Source organism: Callithrix jacchus, chromosome 8, assembly GCF_049354715.1.
Source record: "Callithrix jacchus isolate 240 chromosome 8, calJac240_pri, whole genome shotgun sequence".
In the NCBI taxonomy this organism is placed as follows: Eukaryota; Metazoa; Chordata; class Mammalia; order Primates; family Cebidae; genus Callithrix; species Callithrix jacchus.
This window is the reverse complement of record NC_133509.1, coordinates 25,843,037-25,867,497: the sequence shown is the minus strand read 5'-3', so window position 1 is coordinate 25,867,497 and position 24,461 is coordinate 25,843,037. Positions and strand designations below refer to the sequence as shown.

The 24,461-nt window shown below is 37.7% G+C and overlaps 1 protein-coding gene and 1 pseudogene across 2 annotated transcripts in view; one reads left to right on the top strand and one right to left on the bottom strand.

Annotated features, from left to right (window-relative positions):
* LOC128928755 (uncharacterized) overlaps nucleotides 1-24,461 on the top strand; it is a 108,809-nt pseudogene that overhangs the window by 193 nt on the left and 84,155 nt on the right.
* IREB2 (iron responsive element binding protein 2) overlaps nucleotides 179-24,461 on the bottom strand; it is a 61,861-nt gene continuing 37,578 nt past the window's right edge. For both annotated transcript variants that reach the window (XM_078334018.1, XM_002759844.7), the window contains 13 exons: nucleotides 23,884-23,984; nucleotides 17,188-17,304; nucleotides 16,011-16,170; nucleotides 15,061-15,196; nucleotides 13,567-13,651; nucleotides 13,045-13,201; nucleotides 12,608-12,732; nucleotides 11,218-11,322; nucleotides 10,986-11,128; nucleotides 7,855-8,002; nucleotides 7,647-7,769; nucleotides 4,263-4,448; nucleotides 179-3,540 (listed from right to left, as the gene is read on the bottom strand). In XM_078334018.1, the coding sequence (XP_078190144.1) occupies nucleotides 3,430-3,540; nucleotides 4,263-4,448; nucleotides 7,647-7,769; nucleotides 7,855-8,002; nucleotides 10,986-11,128; nucleotides 11,218-11,322; nucleotides 12,608-12,732; nucleotides 13,045-13,201; nucleotides 13,567-13,651; nucleotides 15,061-15,196; nucleotides 16,011-16,170; nucleotides 17,188-17,304; nucleotides 23,884-23,984 (1,697 nt within the window). In that variant the 3' untranslated portion in view covers nucleotides 179-3,429. The remainder of the gene's footprint in view (nucleotides 3,541-4,262; nucleotides 4,449-7,646; nucleotides 7,770-7,854; nucleotides 8,003-10,985; nucleotides 11,129-11,217; nucleotides 11,323-12,607; nucleotides 12,733-13,044; nucleotides 13,202-13,566; nucleotides 13,652-15,060; nucleotides 15,197-16,010; nucleotides 16,171-17,187; nucleotides 17,305-23,883; nucleotides 23,985-24,461) is intronic.

Here is a 24,461-nt window from a genome sequence, read left to right as displayed (position 1 = left end):
AGCTTTTTTTTTTTTTTTTTTTTTTTGAGATATGGTCTTGCTTTGTTTTCCAAGGTGGGGTCAAATTGCTGACTTCAAGTGATCCTCTTCCTGCCTTGGCTTCCCAAAGTGTTGGGATTACAGGAGTGAACCACCTCACCTGTCCCATACTACTATAAAATATAACAAGAATCAAATGTGATAATACAATTTTCTTTATTAAAAATAATTTACAGCATCAGTAACATATACACAATTGTCATCAACTGAACTTTGCCTCCAATATTATTTCTATACAATACTTAACATTATTGAACTTAAAACTGTTATACTGTTTTGTTGGCTTTAAATAATAAACAATGATTTTTAGTTACTTAAGTGAGATATATGGTTTCATAGCCACATATTATGTGTAAAATTGATAGAAACATCAGCAGTATCACCCTTTAGGGGCAAAAAACACTGAAAAAGCCAAAGTCCATCCTCTTCTTCTCTCTTATTACTCCAATCAGACTAAGACAGAATAAACATCCAGTATCTTAGTATCTTCTCCTAAACCTAAAGACAAAAGAAAGGTGTCTTCTATTCAACCACAGGAAAATGTCAGTCAAATAATTTCTCCTCATCCTCTCACTCATCACCGAGAAAGCAAATGTACACAACATTGTTACCATATATGCAGGCAACTAGGATTCTGATTTAGGTCTTAGCCTTACTTTCCTTTAATACAACTGCTGTCTGATTACCAAGGAAAAACTGAGCCATCTGGCTAGAGAGATTCTAGGACCTTCCACCATCTTCTTTCAAATATCAGCATGGAGAAAATAGTGACAACTGTCATCTTAAAAACTTTTTAGATATAATAATGGCAGTTCAGTGGCTGAACATTTTCACTGATTTCATTGTATAAGAGTAACAAAACATAAAGATGGCAATATATGTAGCATAATGTTTTTAAAGTATAAAAAATGCTGCATTGGTAATGACCTTTGAAATTGTACTTTAAGCTCACAACATTGATTTTTTTTCTTATGTGTCTCACATTATGCGTTCTTATTTTTTGGGTAACACAAAGTTACCCAGATATAGTCAACAAAGAAGATATAGACAATGAAAACTAACAGATGCCACATTTTGCAAACACAGCATATGGCTAGAGGCAGAATTATAAGGTAAATATATCAAAACACACATCCATGACTCTCCTCCTTAATTTAAAACCATGTTATCAAGTTTTTACCTCCTTGTATACAAACCAAAAAATTAAGAGAACCTTGATTTGTTCCTGAAATAAAAGATTTGCTTGTATTATTACTGGACTAAGTAGACTGGATATGTGAATATTTAATTCATAGTTAGCTAGCTTTACCATCATCTCCCAAATCAGCTGCTGAGGATGCCTGTGCTTCTGCCCATAACTTGTACAGAGTATGCTTTCAAAACAATATAGATTTGTTTCCCCTACACAATCTGGAATTACTATTTCTTAAGAGCTCATACAGGTATTTTATCATTCAACTTGTAATTTCTCCTAACTCATGTTTTCATGTAAATTAAAAACACATGCAATGACAAATACACACACAGCATATATCAAGAACACAATATAATTTGAAAGTAACAAAGAAAATACTTATAAAAAATTTAAATAAAGAAATCATTTTGTCAAATTCTAGTCCATCTTATTGTCTAAACACATATTTGCAAAATATTTTCAAAAGATTGTATGATTATGTGCAAAGTTCTCAGCGGTCTTCATCCACTGGTTTGGTAGTTTCAGCATTTACTTAAAAGAAGTAATTCTTTATGTAATGTGAATTAATTCTGAATTGCAGTAACTTAACTAGGTCATAGAAAGATCTCCATGTGAAAAACAAATCACTACAATTAACCTTTAGCCTGCTAGGTTTAAAAAAAACAACAGTATATAGAACCTTCCATAATTAATTTTCCAACCTTTAAAAAAAAAATTGCCAGCTGGGCACAGTGGCTCATGCCTGTAATCCCAGCACTTTGGGAGGCTGAGGCAGGTGGATCACCAGGTCAAGAGATCGAGGCCATCCTGGTCAACATGGTGAAACACCGTCTCTACTAAAAAATACAAAAATTAGCTGGGCATGGTGGTTCACGCCTGTAATCCCAGCTACTCGGGAGGCTGATGCAGGAGAACTGCTTGAACCCGGAATTGGAGGCTGCAGTGAGCCAAGATTGCACCACTGCACTCCAGCCTGGCGCCTGGTGACAAAACAAGACTGTCTTAAAAAAAAAAAAAAAAAGCCAACCATCTTGTTGACAGAACATTTTATGTGACGGGCAGACATGCATATTGAGGATATACGGTACTCAGCAACAACTTAAGTGTTTTATCCTTATGGTCAGCTTTGGTTAAAACAGTAACATAACAAAATTAATAGAGTCATGCATCGCAGGTGATAAATGATTCAAAATGACAGGAAATCAATTTAAATAATCAAGAAATAGCCACACTTAAAAAATGCATAGGGTTGAACATCCGTATAATTAAGGGTGGATTATTTAAATGCCTACAAGAAACCAGTTCAGAGTTTAATGACTAAATAACATTCTCTTTAGCAACTATGAGTGTGAAATTTTGGTTAATGATACTGAAAATACTAGGTTGTAAGAAGTTACAGTATTACATAGGTGAGCAAAATAATCTAATCCAATTAATATAATGCCATCTGGGGGCTTGCCAGATAGTCACAGTGGCAAACTGCTGAAAAATTAAAGGCTGCATCTTATGTGATACATATTTCCACTACTAATACATGGTGCCACACAATCAGCTGTATTTTGCCATGGTCCATCTTCATATGTGGAAGGAACCTTGGCTGGATTGGACAGAATGATTGTGACTTGGGGCAGGTTCTATCCCTTGCAGTGTAACTAAGGATAAACCTGGTATATGACAAACTAAGAATGCCAAATATGTCCAGCTCAGTTCTGAAAAGGAATTAATATACTTTCAAGGTCCACTTACAAATCAGAGTCCAATAACCACAATTTTAGAGTCTAATCTGGCTTCTTATATTTCAGTCTGCTACTCTTAAACCAACAAACAGTAGTACACAGTTTTATAGGTGCAAAACTAAACAACTCCAGGAAGGTTACTCATATAAGAATCTTCAACACGAATTCTGCCTTTATTTACAAAATGGTCTGATAAAATATCCCCCCCCATACTTACAGGTCTCTTCCACAACACACTTCACACGTTGATTTTAGCAATGTTAATAGCACCATTCGTAAATTATTTAAAATCAAGAAGATTTCTTTTCAGTCACTACGTTGATTCATCATCATGTACATCCATGGATGAGAGAAGTGAGTATACTGGGACTATCTGCAGCTCCATGGTAAGGATTCCTGGGTCCAGCACAAAAGGCTTTGCAGTTACCAGTTATGAAAGGTATCCATGGTAAGTAGATACTATGAGAATTTTCGTGCCACAAAGTTTAATAATCCTCCATGTTTGTATAATGTTATTTCCACATCATTTTCAAACGAAGCAATCACGCTGAATACTTTTCCAGTGCTTGTCTTTAAAGAAACAAAAACATCTTAAGTGAGCACGTAAATCTTCCAGGTGCTACTCGATGGTTAAGACCATCTGTCTTCACATTCAATGACTATACTTGCCCCATAGTCTGTCTGATTTCTCCTGGTTCTAATTTCCTATATTCTGATTGCCTGAAACTTTTCTGCTGCTTGAAAAACACCTGAGATACCTGACCATGGGCTTCATAGCTAAGTAGAAAAACAGTTGCAGTTAGATTTTGACTTATTAATTGGGGAAGTTATACTCACTACTCATATTTGTTTTACACCAAATATCCACTGCCTATAATGAGTAACTCCTACTCTTTTCCCTTTTTTTCTTAGTTGTAAAGTCTGTGCTGCTCTACCCTTGTAAGTTCAACTTTGCCTTCTCTTTGGAGTGGTATATATACCTGGGTTAAAATTAGATCAGGACAGCAAAAACTGAAAACCATGAAAAGGAAGCTGACACTTGTTAAGCGGAAGTCAAGATTACCCTCCACGTATTCTTTTTTTCTGGTGTAAGCATCTAGTTCTTTCCACTTTTCCTCAGAGAACACCAACTATTATTAACATAGATCTAAGTATGAAGGAAAGAGTCATTTTAAATGGCAACTTAACATTCTCTAAGTGACATTAGTATATAATTTACAGCAATTGATTCTTAATCAATTCATAAACATCTGAGTAGAGTGCATAATCATATTTGAAAATTTTAGAGATACCTGTATATTCAATGTAATTCCAGGAGCCAGTTCTTCAGGAAATGTTAAAGAAAATGTTTCTCTACCGGAGAGGCCCAAGGAATCTGCATTTTCTCCTGGAAGGAACTGAAGTGGAGCTATGCCAATTCCAATCAAATGATCTTTGTGTATTTTTTCATAACTTTCAGCCAAAACAGCTTTCACACCCTGTAACAAATGTGCATTTATTTCCTCCATAACTTTCCTTCTGAAAGTTATTTACTGAGCATTTAAAGGGGGAGAAAAATCTACTCTGGCCTTTCTCTAAACACTTTTAGTCTAATACCTCATATTCAATCAATGTTCTATCAAAGTATTTACAGAAGCTTTTTATAGATTATTTTTCTGAATTTCTGAATTTTTATGGAGCGCCCTAAATTATTCTGACCCCCTCCACTGCTCTAGGGTTAGGTACTACCGCTGCTTACCACATCATAAGAGCTCTGTAAATGGGCTGGCTCCTTTGACCCTAAAATAGGGCTCAGGAGAATTTCTACTTAAACACAGCAGATGAAACATTCAACACTCTTGAAATGAAACTGAAATAAAGGAATAAAGAAGGTATATGGGGCCAGGTGCAGTGGCTTATATGGTTATAATCCCAACACTTTGGAGGCTGAGGCTAGGAGTTTGAGATCAGCCTGGGAAATATACTGAGACCTTGTCTCTACAAAAAATAAAAATAAATAAATAAATAAAATTAAAAAATAACAATAGGCTGGATGCAGTGTCTCAAACCTGCAATCCCAGCACTTTGGAAAGCCAAGGTGGGCAGATCACTTGAGGCCAGGAGTTTGAGACCAGCCTGGCCAACATGGTGAAACCCAGTCTCTACTAAAACCACAAAAATTAGCTGGATGTGGTAGCAGCGGAGGGGAGGTCAGAATATTTTAGGGAGCTCCATAAAAATTCAGAAATTCAGAAAAATAATCTATAATCCCAGTTACTGGGAAGGCTGAGGCAGGAGAATTGCTTGAGCTTGGTAGGTGGAGGTTGCAGGGAGGTGAGATCATGCCACTGCATTCTAGCCTGGGCAACAGAGTGAGACTATGTCTCCAAAAATATATATAAATAAATAACAACAATAATAAAGAGGGTATAAGCCCAGAGCAACAAAGGGAATAGAATGAGTGAATTCTATGAATATTTAGAAGACAGGTAACTGATTTGGATGACAATGTTGAAACTAGAGAATGATGAAATGAAATTAGGGAGCAACGCCAATAAGGTCTGAGTTAATGTGCAATGCAGGACCCAGGAAAAGGACTGAGATTCAGAGGTATGAGGTTCTCAGAATACTGGGGGGATACAGGTTATAAGGCCACATAAAGCAGTAAGATCCAGCTCAATCCCCACTCCAGAAGAATAGAGGTTTATTCTCTGGAAAAAATGAGCCAAAGGCTCTAGACTTCTGTTTTTCAACTTTTTTCTCCACTGTCTACCTAAAAAGCCTTTTTAGACATTTTTCCATAATAGTGTCTTCCTGTTCACCCCCTTCTCTCCAAAAGTTTAATACCACTAAGATGCCACGTATCTTTTTATGTACTCTATATTTGTCTGTATTTTATATGTAAAAAGTAAAACTTTTTTTTTTACCACCTAAGAACCAACTTTTGTTCCTTGGGAGTGCCATCACCCCTTTAAAAAAATTTTTTTTTACTTATTTTTTTGTGATAGCGGAAATAACGAAGAGAATACATTCTCTAGACTGACAATCACTGGGCAGAGGGGAAGCTTGAGAATACGACACCGAAAACAGGACTAAGTAGAAGTCTACATCCTGAATGAGTCTCTTTCCTTGAAGAAGCTGAACAGCCTCAGAGAAAATACAGATAATGACATACAGAATCTCTTAATGAAAAAGGCAGCTTATCTACCTATCACCTATAGTAAGGTCCACTAACTGACAAATCCAGCTCCCATCCACAGCTTGTAATCATTTTTTTTTAATGTCTAACAAATGGACAGCCAAGCATTACCTGCCATATGCGGAAAGCTTCCAACATCAGAAACAAAGACTATGACAATTTCCAGGATAAAAGGAACCTATACCTACCATTAATACTCATAAATAATACTTATAATTAGTATGTTAGAAGGCTGTGATTTTGGTTTATTCCCATACCCCTCAGAGTATTTATAATTTTAAAGGAGAAATTAAAGGTTAAAGTAAGAGTGAGGTCTACATGATATCTGTGTTGCAGCCAGCCTTTTAATAGCTACAATTGTAAAGAGAAGCACTTGTGAGTATGAAATAGCAGAAAGCACATGTCAAATGACTATTTTTCCCAGCAGATGGCCTCAAGGAAACAGTCTCAGGAGAACTGTTCTCCTAGCAGACAGCCAGGCACCACAATCTTCTATTTAGGGGGAAAAAAAGGTGAAACTTGGCCCACTACTTCTGAGTCTCGAACCTGCTAATGGGGCAAATCGGAGAAAATTAAATCAAAAGAAGGCGAGTAAAACTAACAGTGGGGGCCGGGCACAGTGGCTCAAGTCTGTAATCCCAGCACCTTGGGAGGCTGCAGTGGGAGGAACAAGGAGTTAAAGACCAGCCTAAGCAACATAGGGAGATCCCATCTCTACAAATAATACAAAAATTGGCCAGGTGTGGTGACTCATGGCTGTAGTTCCAGCTACTTGGGAGGCTAAGGTGGGAGAATTGATGCACCTATGAGTCATGTCTGCAGTGGCAGTGATCGAGCCCCTGCACGCAGTCTGGGTGACAGAGACCCAATCTCAAAACCAAAAGAAATATGATCAATAGGTATAAATAATTATTATAAAACAGTAGTTTAAAATGATTTCTGCTGAGTGTGGTGGCTCACACCTGTAATCCCAGTATTTTGGGAGGCTGAGGTAGGTGGATCATGAGGTCAGGAGTTCAAGACAGGGTGAAACTCTGTCTCTACTAAAAATACAAAAATTAGCCAGGTGTGGTGGCAAACACCTGTAATCCCAGCTACTCAGGAGGCTGAGGCAGGAGAATCACTTGAACCAGGGAGGCAGAGGTTACAGTGAGCCTAGATCACACCACTGCATGCCAGCCTGGGTGACAGAGCGAGATTCCATCTCAAAAAAACCAAACCAAACCAAGCTAGAATTTCCTTTCCTTCTACTATACTGACTTCTTCACCAAGACTGATGTAGGTTTAACCAAACTCAAGAGTATTAAAATGATACTAACTAGATGAGTACAAAAGATTACCTAAGATCACAAAAAAAAAAAAAAAACACTCTATACCTGTAAGGTTTAAATAACTATAAAAAATCTAAATCCAAGTAAGCTTTGATAGGATGTTACTGACAAAAGGGAACACTTAACACTCTCTGAAGCTTAAAATGATAAATGTTAAGATTCGATACCAGTAAATATGGTCCTTTGGCAGCCCAGTCTCTGGAGTTTCCGAAACCATATTTCTTTCCTGCTAAAATAATCAGTGGGATACCTTCTTTCTGGTACAGCTCTGCAGCCTCAAATACATCTAGCTGTAGATTAAAACAAACACAAAAATCTTTAATACAAATTTTGATCCAGTTAGAAACTGTCTAAATACTCTGTGTACATCCTCACCGTCTGTCCTGATGGAAAATGAATTGTTTTGGGAGCTGGTTTTCCAATAAACTTATTAAAAAGCTTGATATTTGCAAAAGTGCCTCTTGTCATTACAGCATCATTACCTCTTCGAGCTCCGTAAGAGTTGAATTCACGAGGGGTAAGGCTACAAGAAAGTAATGAAAGTCAGTTTTCATTACGTATGGAAAATAATCACGTATTATTGAGTTGTAAAACTTGTTAAAAAATATTTTTTCATCATGGAAAATTTCAAACATGAATAAAAAAACCAAAACCATGAATGTCCACGCACCCATCACCAAGCTGTATCTTACGGATTCTTTGTTTCTCTACAGTCAACCCCATTAGATTATTCTAAAGCAAAACTGAGATATATTTTAACAGCATACATTTCAGTATTTCACTAAAAGATGTAGACTCTTAAAAATCTTTATACAAAAAAAAACATAATAATTTCTTAACATCAGATAGTCAGTCAATATTCAAATGTCACTGATTATTTCCAAACTATTTTTTTATAAGTTGGTTGATTCAAATGCAGTTAATTAATACGTTCAGTTGACCTCAAGTCTTTTAATCTACAGTTGACCTTTAAGCAACATAAATTTTAGTTGTGTGGGTTCACTTATACATGGATTTTTTTTCCACCAAATGCTGACAGAAAATACAGTATTCATCACAGGATGCAGAAAACTGCATATATGACTTTTTATACATGCAGCTTCTACAGGATTTACTGTAGGAATTCAGTATCTGTGGAACTGGGTATGCATGGGTGGTCCTGGAACCAATGCCACATCTACACTGAGGATTGGTGACATATGTTCCCTCTCCTTCTTCCTGCTTGTGCTCTATCTGAAGAAATGGCGTCACTTGTATAGAGAGTTTTCTGTACCCAGATACTGTTGACTGCTTCTCCATGGATCATTTAACATTTTTCTCTACGTTCTGTTCTTGTAAACCAGATGTCAGATCCAGTGGCTTGGTAAGATTTGAGTTTTTAATTTTTGGCAACAATGCTTCATAGGTCATACCTACTTCTATTAGGAGACACAAGATAGACAATTGTCTTTTCCTGGAATGTTACCAGTGATTGCTCACTGTGGTCTAGATTGCTTATTTTATTAGAGACTGTAAAATAGTGATACTATAATTCAATCATTCCTTCTTCATTTTTTAGCTAGAAAACTATAAAGAAAAACTTTCTGGCAGGCATGGTGGCTCATGCCTGCAATACCAGCACTTTGGGAGGCCAAAGCAGGAGAACTGCTTGAGCCCATGAGGCAGATGTTGCGGTGAGCCAAGATCGTGCCACTGCACTCCAGCCTGGCGATAGAGTGAGACTGTCTCAAAAAAAAAAAAAACCCCAGAAACAAACAAAAGACAAACTTTCCTTCATCAGTGATTTGGTTATGCTGAAATACATTCCATATAAGAAACGCTGGTTAAAGAACTGATTATTTACCAGTTTTCAAACTAATGAGCTGGTTCTGCCCCTAAGATCTTTTGACAGAAGCCTAGTGGTCTCTGACAGCTCCCTTGTTTTTGGTAATCTTGGTAATTTTTGGCAAAATCATGTACATTTTCCAGTCCCAGATCTGGATTCAATTTCTTCATGAAGCACTGGTTCAAGGCACTGGGAAACAGTATTTAGAAATCATAATCTGGGTACTAAGAGTGTTCATTGCTACTGGATTAGTAACCTTATATAACTTTTTAGGGAAAAATAACAAACTAAGTATCTCAACAATCAACAATCGACTCTTCTCAGCCTCTGATTTGGTTTTTTATACTCTAAATTTGTACCTTTACAGTTCTTACTTCAGGATGGGAGCGGTAGGAGGTTTGAGTGTCTTTATTTTTAGAAAATTTTAATTGATGAGAACTACCGGATTAAATGTGCTAAGAAATACATACCAGAAAGCATAATAATTACAAAAATTGTGCATTTGAGAGAAATGTTGAATGGTTTTTTTTCTGGAAGTATGTCACAATTATGACCAAGATGGAAATCACAACAAAAAATATTTATGGGAAAGAAAACTTATTTCTCACCACTCTATAATGAAAGCTATGCAGTATTATCACATTTCAAGACAAGCTATATCGTATTGATATTTATATGACATTTTGGCTGGGCACAGTGGCTCATGTCTGTAATCCTAGCACTTTGGGAGGCCGAGGTGGGTAGATCACTTGGTCAGGAGTTTGAGACCAGCCTGGACAACATGGTGAAACCCCATCTCTACTAAAAATACAAAAATTTGCCAGGCATCGTGGCACGTGCCTGTAATCCCAGCTACTTGGGAGGCTAAGGTGGGAGAATCGCTTGAACCTGGGATGCAGAGGTGGCAGCGGGCTGAGATTCCACGACTGCACTCCAGTCTGGGCGACAGAGTAAGACTGTCTCAAAAACAAAACAAAAAACATTTTAATGAAAAAGCTTGTCATTTTAATTACTCCATCATCAAACAAGTATCCATCCAATAAGCTAATCAGGTAGCAGTATTACAAATTCTGCTTTTAGCAAAACTTTGTCTTTGTTGTCAAAACAGTGCTTTGATAACAGAGCAACTCTACATGATTAATGTAGAAATGAAATAAAATCTTACCAGTTTTAAATTTAGATCTCCAATATAAATGGCCTTTACATTTATTGTTCCTATAAAATTTTAGGCTCATGAAGCAGGAAATTGTCTTTTGATTTGATACACATCATTCCCAGCCTCACACATGTACATTTTATAGCCCATAAAATACACATTTAAATTCCTTATGCCAATAATGGGAAGCTGGTTTTAACCAAATGAGTAGGCTTCATGTGGAAGGTCAAACAAAGCTGACTTTTCAATAAAGTAGCACTGAAAAAAAAAATCTTATTCCAATCAGTTGTTTATTTAGACTATAAGGGCTCAATTTAAAATTTCAATTTCATTTTCTAAAGTCATAAGCAAAGACAGGTGCAACAGGTTCCCCTGCCATTCTCCATTCTTGCTTAAGACAAACAACACTGGCAGTCAGATACCTACGATAATGTGTATTTAATGGAAAAATGAACATGACCAATAGAAGCCTCTTAGTGAGAAACAAGAAAAAAACAAAAGCATTTTAAAGCCATGTACACATACCCTCTGTTCATCAAATACTTAGCAGCAGCACTATTCCTAGCGATACTTCCTGCAGGTGATATATGATCTGTTGTGACAGAGTCTCCCAAATATAATAAGACATGGGCATTTTCAATAGGCTGGAGTGCAACTGGCTCTTTGGTCTAGAAGGTAAAAGGTTCAAGGCATTAACTCTTTATAAGACTTCTTAGTTTATAATCTTTAAAAGATCAAATAGTGAAATAGTACTTACGAGTTTATCAAAAAATGAAGGGCATCTGATATAAGTAGACTTTAAGTCCCAAGGAAACAAAACTGAATCCGGTGCTTCTAAGGAATTCCACCGTTTATTCCCCATCTGTGAATAATAGTTTTGGTTGATGAACCAAAGCAAAGATAAAAGGACTGAGAAAAAGAGGCGTATGAAAATGATCAAGGGAATAAAATAAGTCTGAACAACAACAATCTGGAAGGAAAATTAAAGTGTACTCTTTTTTTTTAAATTAAAAATTTTTATTTTTGCACAGGCTGGTATCAAACTCCTGAGCTCAAGCAATACTCTCACCTTGGCCTCCCAGTGTTGGGATTATAAGCATGAGCCACCGTGTCCAGCCAAAACAGTGTATTCTAAGAAAAATCATCACATATTTTGGACAGAATGATTAAAAATTTGCTCCTCAAATTCTAGCATACCAGATCTTCATGAACATTCTAAGAGGCAAGTTTCAATATAAACTGAACATAAAGACTTTACAGAGTCCAAAAGACTAAAGAACTTAGAAAGATCTCTATATGTTACTAAGGAGGGACTAAGCATGTATGAAGTATGCTGTTAACGTCTAAGAATATTATAATGGAGAAAACCCTCCACTTCTTCAACATATTTGTTCCATACCTAAGCCTTCAAACTACAGCCAAACATCTCAGCATTACTCAGACCAGGTACAGTGGCTCATGCCTGTAATCTCAACACTCTGGGAGGCTGAGGTGGGCAGAGCACTTGAGTCCAGGAGTTTGAGACCAGCCTGAGCATTTTTATTTTTTATTTTACAAAAAATTAAAAAATCAGCTGGGGTTGGTGGTGAGCGCCTGTGGTCCCAGCTACTTGGGAGGCTGAGGCAGCAGGATTGCTTAAGCTCAGGAGGTTGAGGCTGTAGTGAACTGGTTCAGGCCACTGTACTCCAGCCTGGGTGACAGAGTAGAGTGCCATCTCCCAAAAAAATAAATAAAAAATAACAAATATTGCATCATTTATCTAATTATTCTGTAAGTTTATTGGCCTCCTCCCAGGGGAATTTTGTGTTTTGTTCATTGATATATTCGAACACCTAATCAATTCTTTCTTTTCCCCCTAAACTTTTAACTTCTGGGGTACATGTGTAGGATGTGCAGATTTGTTACATAGGTAAATGTGTGCCACAGTGGTTTGCTGCATGGATCATTCAATCAACACCTAATCAATTCTGATAACTCTAAGCAATTTTCTTTTTAATTACAGATTCCAGAGACAAACTATTACACATTAAAAACTACATTCAAAATAATGTAATTTAAATTTTTATTCTATTCAGAAGACAAGATATATGAAATAAAAGAACACTGCAAATTGATTAAACTATTTAAGAAACACATAAGACTCTCACCTCTATTTTCTCTTTTAATGCTTTAAACATGGATAGTATAACATGTTCTTCCTCAACCCGATGAACTTCTTCTCGACTAGGCCAAATATCATTCAGGTAAATGTTCTTGCCAGTAGGGTCAGTACCTGGTTAAAAGTTTTGAACATGATACTCAGTAAAAAAACAACTCTCTGAAAATGTTCATACCTTTTCAAAGACGTATCATGGAAACCAAGTAAATGATTCAACAGGGTGCTACAGGTTTATGGGGCTGGAAGAACTAATTACCTGCACATTTTATTTTCTTCTCGTAAACACAGAAATTAATAACTATACATTATCATAAGTTTTCCTGAAATAATTCAAAGAACAGATGGTCTAAGAAACATTTAAAAAATATAACAACTTCTGTGGGAAAAAGTGTGTGTAGGTATACATATACATAAAGAAAAAGATACCTAAAGGTTCTGTCTGGAAATCTATATTCACTGTGCCTGCTATAGCATAAGCTACCACTAAGGGTGGAGAGGCAAGATAACTGGCACGAACACAATCACAAAGACGACCTTCAAAATTTTTGTTTCCAGATAAAATTCCACAGGTAACCAAGTCACCCTGAAAAAAAAGAAACACACACATACAAATATATTCAATTCTAAAGATGGTACAAATCTGGATAATCATATGTAAGCAATCTTAAATATTAAGGTCTGAGGGCAAGATTAACCAAAAAACATACTACTAATTTTTAAATATAGAACTATCCATCTTGTGAATAAACTCAATCAATTCCTCACATTAAGAAATTATTTCAAGGACCTACAAATGAGTCTTTGAATCATTTAAAAATTCACAGGTTATTATTGCCAAGAAGTACAGAGTACAGAAACACAAAGATATCAATATATATTTTCCATAATTTAATAACAAAACATAATTAAGAAAATCACTTAGATATCTTGCCAATCCAAACATTTTACCTGTTTTACTGCATTCAAAACTGCTTCTGATAAGGGTGCTGTATTTCCCACACATGTTGAACATCCATAGCCAACTATTTCAAATCTGCATTAAAAAAAGTGATTGAATAGCACATCACAGCATTTATAGAGAAAGGACAAGTTTTATCTTCTATTTCCACCTCTGTAATAAGATTACTTAAAAGACTATTCATGACACATGGTTTAATCTTCAACAATATGTTCCTTTCACAACATTCTGAGCAATCAAGTCTAACTCTCAGGCATGCTATTTGCAGTGAATGTAAACCTTTGAAGAGCCTTAACAGCACTTAAGAAACAGTACAAGAAAACTTCTCAAATACTACTTGCTAGGAATATAACATGACCTTTTAAAACAATTGATAGTGTACTTCCATCCAAGGGGTTTAAAATGTAAAGTATCAGAGGACCTGGCTATAATAACCTCACCAAAGGTCCCAAAAGAGGTTAATTGGGCACTCTGATAGGAGTAAATCAGAGCTTAATTATCAACCAATTAAACCCAAGAAGAGTCCTTGACAATAAATCCAAGATGATATAACTAAAAGATTACTGGTATAATCCTCTAAATTACTTACAGATAATATTCTAAAAGCAAAAAATCTAAAATTCATCAGTTTTGCACAGGAATTGATGACTCATATGTTCCAAAATACACAATGAAAACACAACTAGCCTGGGTGTGGTGGCTCAGGCCTGTAATCCCAGGACTTTGCGGGGCTGAGACGAGTGGATCACTTGAGGCAAGGCATTTGAGATGAGCCTGGCCAACATGGCGAAACTGTCTCTACTAAAAATACAAAAATTAGCTGCATGTGGTGGTACACACCTGTAGTCCAGCTACTCAGGAGGCTAAGGCAGGAGGACTGCTTGAGCCTAGGAGGTTGAGGCTGCAATAAGCTGTGATTGCATTACTGCACTCCAGTGTGGGCAACAGAGCAAGACACTGTCTCAAAAACAAAAAAATCCCCACACAACTAGCATCAATTGTTTATGATTACATTAAAAACGCATTACTTTCTCCAAAGTTCAGGGACAATTTAAACTTATGTATTACAGATCCAATAACCTCATAAAACTAAAATTAAGACAATTTTCAGCTAATAAATGCAAACAATAAGATTTCTTTCTTTTCGGAACTGACCTACGCAACTCACAGAAATTGTGTATACTTGGTATTGTTCCTTATACTGCGACTGTTAGGTGGTTGTACTTGTCTTTCCTACTAAGTATCCTGAAGCTAAGACCACATCTCCTACTTCTACGTATCCAACGTGGTGTTTTGCTCAGTTGATATGGCCAATAAGTGTTTCCTGAGTGATAAGGCTTCGAAAATTGTATGGTAATGGCAAGGTAGCAAGTAAAACTAAAGCATATTTTTTCTGTCTTCTCTTTGTATATGAAAGGCTCAAACAAGCAGCTTCAGTACCTACTGAACACCAACATCAGTATAGAGAGACAGCTGCCACTTACCCAAGCTTGCTGAGATATGGTAATACTCCACTTGAACTGAGGTAATGTGTAACCATCCCACTGCCTGGAGATAAACTTGTTCTTATGTAAGGTTTAACATGCAGACCAGCTTCCACAGCCTTTTTAGCCAAAAGACCTGCACAGCCAACAAACAATGATTTATTATGGCAACATTTCTTTCCCTCTTTCACTCAAAGTAGAAGGTGAGAAATAATTTAACAGATTTCATCTCCAATTCAGATTGGAGTAAAAGTCTGAATTTATAAACTTATTGTCATTATTTTGTCCACTTTGTTCTACTAATTTGCTTCATTTATGACAAATTTAAAATTGCAGTAAATATACTAGTCTTTATGTTGAAAATTATTAAGATACAGGCAGATGACATTCACACAAATGGAAACAAACGATGCACATTTAAGTAGATATTAACAAAATATTTTTTTCTCTTTCTTCTCTTTTTCTTTTTTTTCCTACACTGAACCATTTTTTAAGTCATAATCACAATATGGTTTTATACAACTAAGGAATTGTTCCAATGGGTATACGAATTGACTTCATTTACAATCCTTGCCAAGACAATGATCTTTTACTACCTTTATAATTTTTAATGAAATCTACCACACTGTTATGGCTAATTTCTAGATAATCAAGAAATACCTGCTAATTAACGATACTTCTAAGTTACAAGAGAGGCAAATACAACCTAAAATTAATTGATAGGTAAGTTATAGTAAACAGTAAATTTACCTTCTGTGTAATAAAAACAAAATTAGTAACATAAATTAAACTCAGGCTCCTTAAGACCTAATTAAAATATTAGAAAGTCTCTCAATATCAAATGTAGACACTGATATTCATGCATATCTAAGAAACAAAAAGTTAATATAACAGAAAAGCTAACAATAATTTTGTGGAAAAAAAATGTATGGCCATAAACCACAACCTACCTGCAGCAAGCATGACAGATGGATTGCAATTATTGGTACAACTGATAACTGCAGCAATGACCACTGATCCATGAGATAGCTTATATTCACTTCCTTCATAATGAATGGAGACAATATCCTTTTGTTTTTCAGCTGCAATTTGGAAGCCTTTAAATCCTACCTATACAAATTTCCACAAAAATATAAACTAAATATTCTGGGTATGTACAGAACAAAAGACCAACAGAAAACATAGCAGACACCTGACATTTGATGACTTAACATTAAAAATCCTATTTGTGAGTGATGCTGAAGGCCCATAACATTCAGTAGTTGTAATTCAGCTGAAGCATGAATCTGCATGGGCACGACAGGAGTCTGGTGATGTTCTCAAGCAAAACTTTTATCTACTAAGCGAGGCCAGCCACCCACCCACAATCCAGATCTTATTTGGCTTTGTTGTTCTTCATCATGCCTGCTTACAGTAATTCTCAAGAGATGGGACTAACTTTTTTCTGTTAATATGACCCTGAAGATTTGCTCCAAAGGGATCCTATGTGTGTTAGTGCAGTATAGACGAACAAGATTGACTATAAGTTGGTAATTATTGAGCTAAGTGACAGGTATATGGCAATTCAGCAGACTATTTTGTTTTTATACAAGTTTAACACTTTGAACAAAAAGTCAAGAAATCATAAAAAGAAAGGCTCTAAAAGGAAAGCCAAATTCTAGGCAGGAGAATTGTTTGAACCCAGGAGGGGCAGGTTGCAGTGAGCCGAGATTGCACAACTGCACTCCAGCCTGGGCAACAGAGTGAGACCCAATCTCAAAAAAAAAAAGTTTCTGTGATGATGTAAATATTCATTTACCTATGCTGTTCATCAATACAAGAGCCATATGTAGCTATTCAGCATTTAAAAATGAGACTACTGTGACTTAAGAAACTCAATTTAAAATTTTATATAATTTTAATTTAAATAGACACAATCAATCTCTGATCCTCACAATGGAACTGGGAGTAGTAAGCTTACCAAATGACTGACTTGCACATCAGCCAGCAGGAAAATAAGGGGGCTGCTGGTGTGTGCCATAATATATAAAGCACAGCAGTGAACTGAGTTTATGGGTCACTTTGTTAGTTCTTTACTACTTAGCACAAAGCATGTTGACAAACACGGATAACAATAAAGTAACCTACCTTTTCATTTAAGCAAGCCTGGAAATCACTTTTCATATCTGTCACAGCAACTCTATCCTGAGGTCTTTTTGGACCACTAACAGATGGAACTATTGAATTCAGATTAATCTGGATCACCTAGGAAATGAGAAAGAGAAAGAACAAGAAATTTCCTTACTATAGATTCCAATTCAAGCATTACTTTTGTTTTGTTTTGTTTTTGAGACGGTCTCACTCTGCCTCCAGGCTAAAGAGCAGTGGCACAATCTTGGCTCACTGCAACCTCCACCTCCCAGGTTCAAGCGATTCTCCTGTCTCAGCCTCTCAAGTAGCTGAACTACAGGCACGCACCACCATGCCTGGCTGATTTTTGTATTTTTAGTAGAGACGGGGTTTCACCATGTTGACTAGGATGGTCTCAATCTCTTGATCTTGTGATCTGCCCACCTTGGCCTCCCAAAGCACTGGGATTACAGGCCTGAGCCACTGCGCCCAACCTCAAGCATTACTTTCTAAAGCAGAATGAGTATACTCATATTTATTTTAATGGTGTAACACATCAACTCAACCCCAAGAAATAAAGATCTTAAAACAAGCCCATGGCCAGGCATGGTGGCTCACGCCTGTAATTCCAGCATTTTGGGAGGCTGAGGCGGGTGAATCTTGAAGTCAGGGAATTGAGACCATCCTGGTGAACATGATGAAACCCCATCTCACCATAAAATATTAGTGTGTGTGGTGGCATGCGTCTGTAGTTCCAGCTACTCCGGAGGCTGAGACAGGACAATCACTTGAAACCAGGAAGCGGAGGTTGCAGTGAGCTGAGATCGCGCCACTGCACTCCAGCCTGGGCACCAGTGTGACTCTGTCTCAAAAACAAAAAAACAAACCCATTTAAATGTATGAAACATGAAAATTTGCTAAAAGACTAGATTAGAATGCAATTAAACTACCACAACAGTAACTGTACTGTATATATAAAACCTGTGGTTTCCCCCAAGTGTGTTTTCCCACAAAGATAAACACTGTCTTAACAGATGTCCAATGATAAGCTAGATGCGTGTGTCAGCTATCAACTTATTGCCCCTGAGCTCCAAATCCACCCTCCTTTGCCAGCTCTGTGATCACAGAGGTAAACGGTTAGGAAACATTTCTCTGTTGTCAGCACACAATGTGAAGACTGGTCACTAGAGGGTGCTGAAGAAACAAAGTAGAGTTGCAGAGGGTTTCACTGCCCAGCCTGCTACAGCCCAGGCTATTATTCCTTGGTTAGGAAACTGGATTTTGTTAAAAATCCCACTTCCCAACTAGATTTCTATTTATTTCTTCTGGTATTTCTACCATTTCCTTCATGCATTTATGTGAATATAACCAATTTGAAACTTTTCATCATGGCTTTCATCATTATTTTATATCCATGTTTATTCTGACTGATCCAACTAACTTACACTTATTTATTATTACTTTTATTGAGAAAGGTTCTCACTCTGTTGCCCAGGCTGGAGCACACCGGCACAATCAGGGCTAACTACAGCCTCAACCTCCTGGGCTCAAGTGATCCTCCACCCCAAGTAGCTGGGACTACAGGCATGCACCACCATGCCTAGCTAATAGAATTTTAGTAGAGACAAGGTCTCACTAGGTTGCCTAGGTTGGTCCTGAGCTAAAGCAATCCTCCACCACAGCCTCCCAAAGTGTTGGGATTACATGCATAAGCAACCACACCTGGTTTACTTATACTTTGATTTAATGGATTCAGGCGATCCTGCTCATTGCCCATAATTATACATTTAATACGTTTCTCTTGAAATCAGTATCTTAATGATTTTAGTTTTATTTCTTTATACAGTCAGGTTTGTTTTCACTTTTTCTTTAGAAACAGGGTCTTCAGCCAGGTGCGGTGGTTCATGCCTGTAATCCCAGCACTCTGGAAGGCTGAGGCGGGTGGAACACTTCAGGTCAGGAATTTGAGACCAGCCTAGCCAACATGGTAAAACCCCATCTCTACTAAAAATACAAAACATAGCCGGGCATGGTAGTGTGTCCCTGTAATCCCAATCACTCAGGAGGCTGAGGCAGGAGAATCGTCTGGGCTGGGGAAGTGGAGGTTGCAGTGAGCCAAGATTGCACCACTGCACTCCAGCCTGGGCAGGTCTTGCTATCTCCCAAGGCTGGAGTGCAGTGATGCTCATAGCTCACTGCAGCTTCAAACTCATGGACTCAAGCCATCCATCCCTTTATGGTAGGGATGGGTTCTTGTTTATGATGCTGGTCTTGAACTTCTGGCCTTTATGTAATCCTCTTACCTTGGCCTACCAAAGGGTTCTAATTATAGGCATGAGCCACCACACTTGGCCTGGTGAGGATTTTTTTCTTTTTTAAAGACAGTGTCTCTCTCTGTTACCCAGGCTCAAGTGCACTGGTATCATCTCAGCTCACTGCAATCTCTGCCTCCTGGGTTCAAACGATTCTTGTGCCTCAGCCTCCTGAGTAGCTGGGATTACAGGCACCCACTACAGCACCTGGCATGCGCACACGCGCACATGTGTGTATTTTTACTAGAGAAAGGGTTTCACCATCTTGCCCAGGCTGGTCTTGAACTCCTGACCTCAGGTGATCTGCCTGCCTTGGCCTACAAAGTGCTGGGATTAAGGGTGTGAGCCACTGCACCTAGCCAAGGATTTTTAACAGGCACATTTACTCCATTTTATTCTACCAACCAAGTTTTCCCATTTTTCTTATTCTTTCCGTTTATGTATTTTAAAAAATGTGAACAAGAGGTCAGGCACGGTGGCTCACACCTGTAATCCCAGCACTTTGTGAGGCCGAGGCAGGTGGATCACGAGGTCAAGAATTCAAGACCAGCCTGGCCAAGATGGTGAAACTCCATCTCTACTAAAAATACAAAAATAGCCAAGCACGGTGGTACATGCTTGTAATCTCAGCTACTCAGGAGGCTGAGGCAGGGAACTGCTTGAACCCAGGAGGCGGAGGTTGCAGTGAGCAGAGATCATGTCACTGTACTCCAGCCTGGGCGACAGAGCAAGACACTGTCTCCCAAAAAAAAAAAAAAAAATGTGAACAAGGAAAAAAAAGTGGACAAAGCACTAGATTTAACAAATAAAGGTGAAAGTGATTAAAAAATGATCAGAAGTAAAAAGATTTGCCCAATGTAGCACACAAATTCAATTTCTATGGGTCCTATGCTGGCCCTTCAATATGGTTATATGTATTCATTTATTCACCTAACATGTTTACTGAATATCTACTGTGTACCAGGCATTTTTCTAGAAGCTGGGGATACAATACCAAACCAAAGTTCCTGTCCTCATGGAGTTGACTTGTATTTTAGTCAGGGAGCTTACTTGTATTCTAGACAAACAGTACACCAATAAATAAATAATGCCAGACAGGAACATGCTATGAGGAAAAGTGAAGATGGGCAAGACAATACATTTCCCCACAAAAAATACCTTAACAGTTAACCAAACCTGTGAAACCATGTTGTTAGATATCACTGACACCCTCCTAGAAAATGAATTTTATTAAAATTGACTTCCCTGGAAGTGAATTCTACCTATTTTAATATAAATTTCCAACAGATTATATATATATATATATATATATATATATATATATTTTTTTTTTAAGACAGGGTCTCACTCTGTCACCCAGGCTAGATGCAGTGGCAAGACCATAACTCACTGCAGCCTTGACCTCCTGGCCTCAAGCTATCGTCCCCACTCGCCTCCTGAATATCTGGAACCACAGGAGTGTGCCACTACTCCTGGCTAATTTCAGGTAAATATTTACTTAAATTGTAAAATGCCTTTAACATGTAAGACTGCATAATGGTGTATATCATTAATAATGGAATTTTGCAAAATATACAAGTGAACCAGATGAAGGTAACGTCAAAACTGATTATTCTGGAGGAAGATATTACTCTTATCATAAAGTAGAAATAAATTAGAGCAAAGAAATAAGAGTCACTATGATCATTTTAAACACTAAAAAATTGGACTTCATAGGCTGGGCATGGGTGGTTCACATCTGTAATCCCCGCAATTTGGGAGGCCAAGGCAGGAGGGATTGCTTAAAGCCAGAAGTTTAAGACCAGCCTAGGCATAACAACAAAAGCCAAAATAGACAAATGGGATCTAATTAAACTTAAGAGCTTCTGCACAGCTAAAGTAACTATCATTAGAGTGAACTGGCAACCAACAGAATGTGAAAACATTTTTGCAACCTACCCATCTGACAAAGGGCTAATACCCAGAATCTACAAAGAACTTTTTTTTTTTACCCTTGAAGACATATTTAATATGATGAAATATTATTGTCTTAAAAAAAATATCTTGTGACATTTAAAGATGCACGTTAAGAATATATTTCAAATGAAATAAGCCAGTAACAAAATGATGGATGTTATGATTTCACTTATATGAGATATAAAATAGTCACACTCATAAAAACAGAATGTGAAATGGTGTTTGTCAAGGGCTAAAGACAGCATAAAATGGGTAAATGTTATTTAACGCATATTGAGTTTTAGTTTTACAAGAGGTAAAATTTCAAGCAGTGTTTTGCATAACGAGGTGAATGTAGTTGAAATGCCTGAAATATACAGTTTTGTTTTGTTTTTTTGAGACAGGGTCTTAATCTGTCACCCAAGTTTGAGTGCAATGGCACAATTATGGCTCACTTCAGCCTCACACTCCCAGGCTCAAAAAATCCTGCCCCTCAATCTCTCAAGTAGCTGGGAACACAGGCGCACACCACCATGCCTGGCCATTTCTTACAAAAAAATGTTTTCTACAAAGAACTTAAACAAATTTACAAGAAAACAACAAACAACCCCATCAGAAAGTGTTCAAAGGATATGAACAGATACTTTTCAAAAGAAGACATTTATGTGACCAACAAACATATGAAAAAATGCTCATCATCATTGGTCATTAGAGAAATGCAAATCAAAACCACAATGAGATACCATCTCACGCCAGTTAGAATAGCGATCATTAAAATCTGAAGACAACAGACGCTGGAGAGGATGTGGAGAAATAGATGCTTTTTTTAAGATGTTGGTGGTTACACTGTTGGTGGGAGTGTAAATTAGTTCAACCAATGTGGAAGACAGTGTGGTGATTCCTCAAGGATCTAGAACTAGAAATACCATTTGACCCAGCAATCCCATTACTGGGTATATACCCAAATGATTATAAATCATTCTATTATAAAGACACATGCACACGTATGTTCACTGGGGCACTGTTTACAACAGCAAAGACCTGGAACCAACCCAAATGCTGATCAATGATAGACTGGATAAAGAAAATGTGGCACATATATAACATGGAATACTATGCAGTCACAGAAAAGGATGAGTTCATGTTCTTTGCAGGGACACAGATGAAGCTGGAAACCATCATTGTCAGCAGACTGACACAGGAACAGAAAACCAAACACTGCATGTTCTCACTCATAAGTGGGTGTTAACAATGAGAACACACGGACACAGGAAAGGGAACATCACACACCAGGGCCTGCTGGGGAATGGAGGAGCTGGGGGAGGGATAGCTAGGATAGATACAGCAAACCACCATGGCATGTGTATACTTATGTAACAATCCTGCATGATCTGCACATGTACCCCAGAACTTAAATTTAAAAAAAAAAAAATGATGACCAGCCTGGGGTCTTTCTCTATTAAAAAAAAATCCCCAAAAACTACAACTAGGCCTCATAAAATATTACAAAATTCACAATAAAACTCTATGTAAAATTAATGAATAAAATAAAAGCAATGGGCTATAATAACATTACTTAAATAATAATAATAATAGCTACCCCTTTAGCCAGGCCCAGTGGCTCCCAGCACTTTGGGAGGCTAAGGCCAGAGGATCCCTTGAAGCCAGGAGTTTGAGACCAGCCTGGGCAGTAAAATGAGGCCCTGCCAAGTGTCTTGAAAAATAATAACATTAAATAATAATAATAGTATTAAAACAAAAAGGGGACTAGACATGGTGGTAGCTCATGCCTGTAATCTTAGCACTTTGGGAGGCCAAGGTGGGAGGACTGCTTGAGCCCAGAGGTTGAGGCTGCAGTGAGCCATGATTGTGCCACTGCATTCCAGCCTGGTGAGAGAGTTGGACTCTGTCACAAAAAGCAAAACAAAAAGATTAGCTACCCTTTTTGAGCTCTTACTATGTGTCTGGAACTATTCTATGAATTTGTGTTTAATCTATCTAAGAATCCTTAGAGGCAGATATTACTGTCATATCTAACAGGTGAGAAAACTGAGGCAGAAAGGCTAAATAAATTGCCCAAGGTTATACAGCTAACGTATCTTAGAGCTCGGATTCAAACCCAGGTGGTCAGGCACTACGGAATTTACTTTTTATTCTTTTTGACACAAGTCTCACTCTGTCACCTAGGCTGGAGTACAGTGGCATGATCTCAGCTCACTGCAACTTCCACCCCCCAGGCTCAAGTGATCCTCCCACCTCAGCATCCCTAGTAGCTGGCACTACAGGCGCAAGCCATGCCCAGCTAATGTTTACACAGTTTTGCAGAGACAGGATTTTATCATGTTGCCCAGGCTGGCCTCAAACTCTTGACCTCAATCAACCCACCCTGGTCTTCCAAAGCACTGGGATTATACCATACCAGGCCCACAATTTACACTCTTTACTAGGTGGGTTATTCTGCAAATACCTGGGAGTATTCAGGTTCTCCTGAAGAATTCTGGTCATTTCGAAACAATTTCACAGCTTTAAGGTATGTTTCCATTGACTCGAGTTTGGCTTTGCTAAAACCTAAAACGAAGATGAACAAAATGCAGTGAGAAATTTATTTACTTATTATTTTTTTCAGACTAGGTTTCACTTTGTTGCCCAGGCTAGAGCACAGTGCTGCAATCACAATTCACTGCAGCCTTGACCTCCTGAGCTCAAGCAATCCTCCCATGTCAGCTTCCCAAGCAGCTGTGACTATAGGTACATACCACTGTGCCTGGTTAATCTTTTTTACAAATGTTTTGTACAAATGAGGATCTTGTTTGACTAGGATAGTCTCAAGTGATCCTCCTGCCTTGGCCTCCTAAAGGGCTGGGATTTTGGGTATGAGCCACCACACCCTGCCAATAAATTATTTCTAGAAACAGGGTCTCACTGCTGTCACCAAGGCTGGAGTACAGTGGTGCCATCATAGCTCAATGAAACTTTGAACTCCTGGGTTCAAGTCATTCTCCCGCCTTAACCTCCCAAGTAGCTTCGACTGCAAGTGTGTACTGC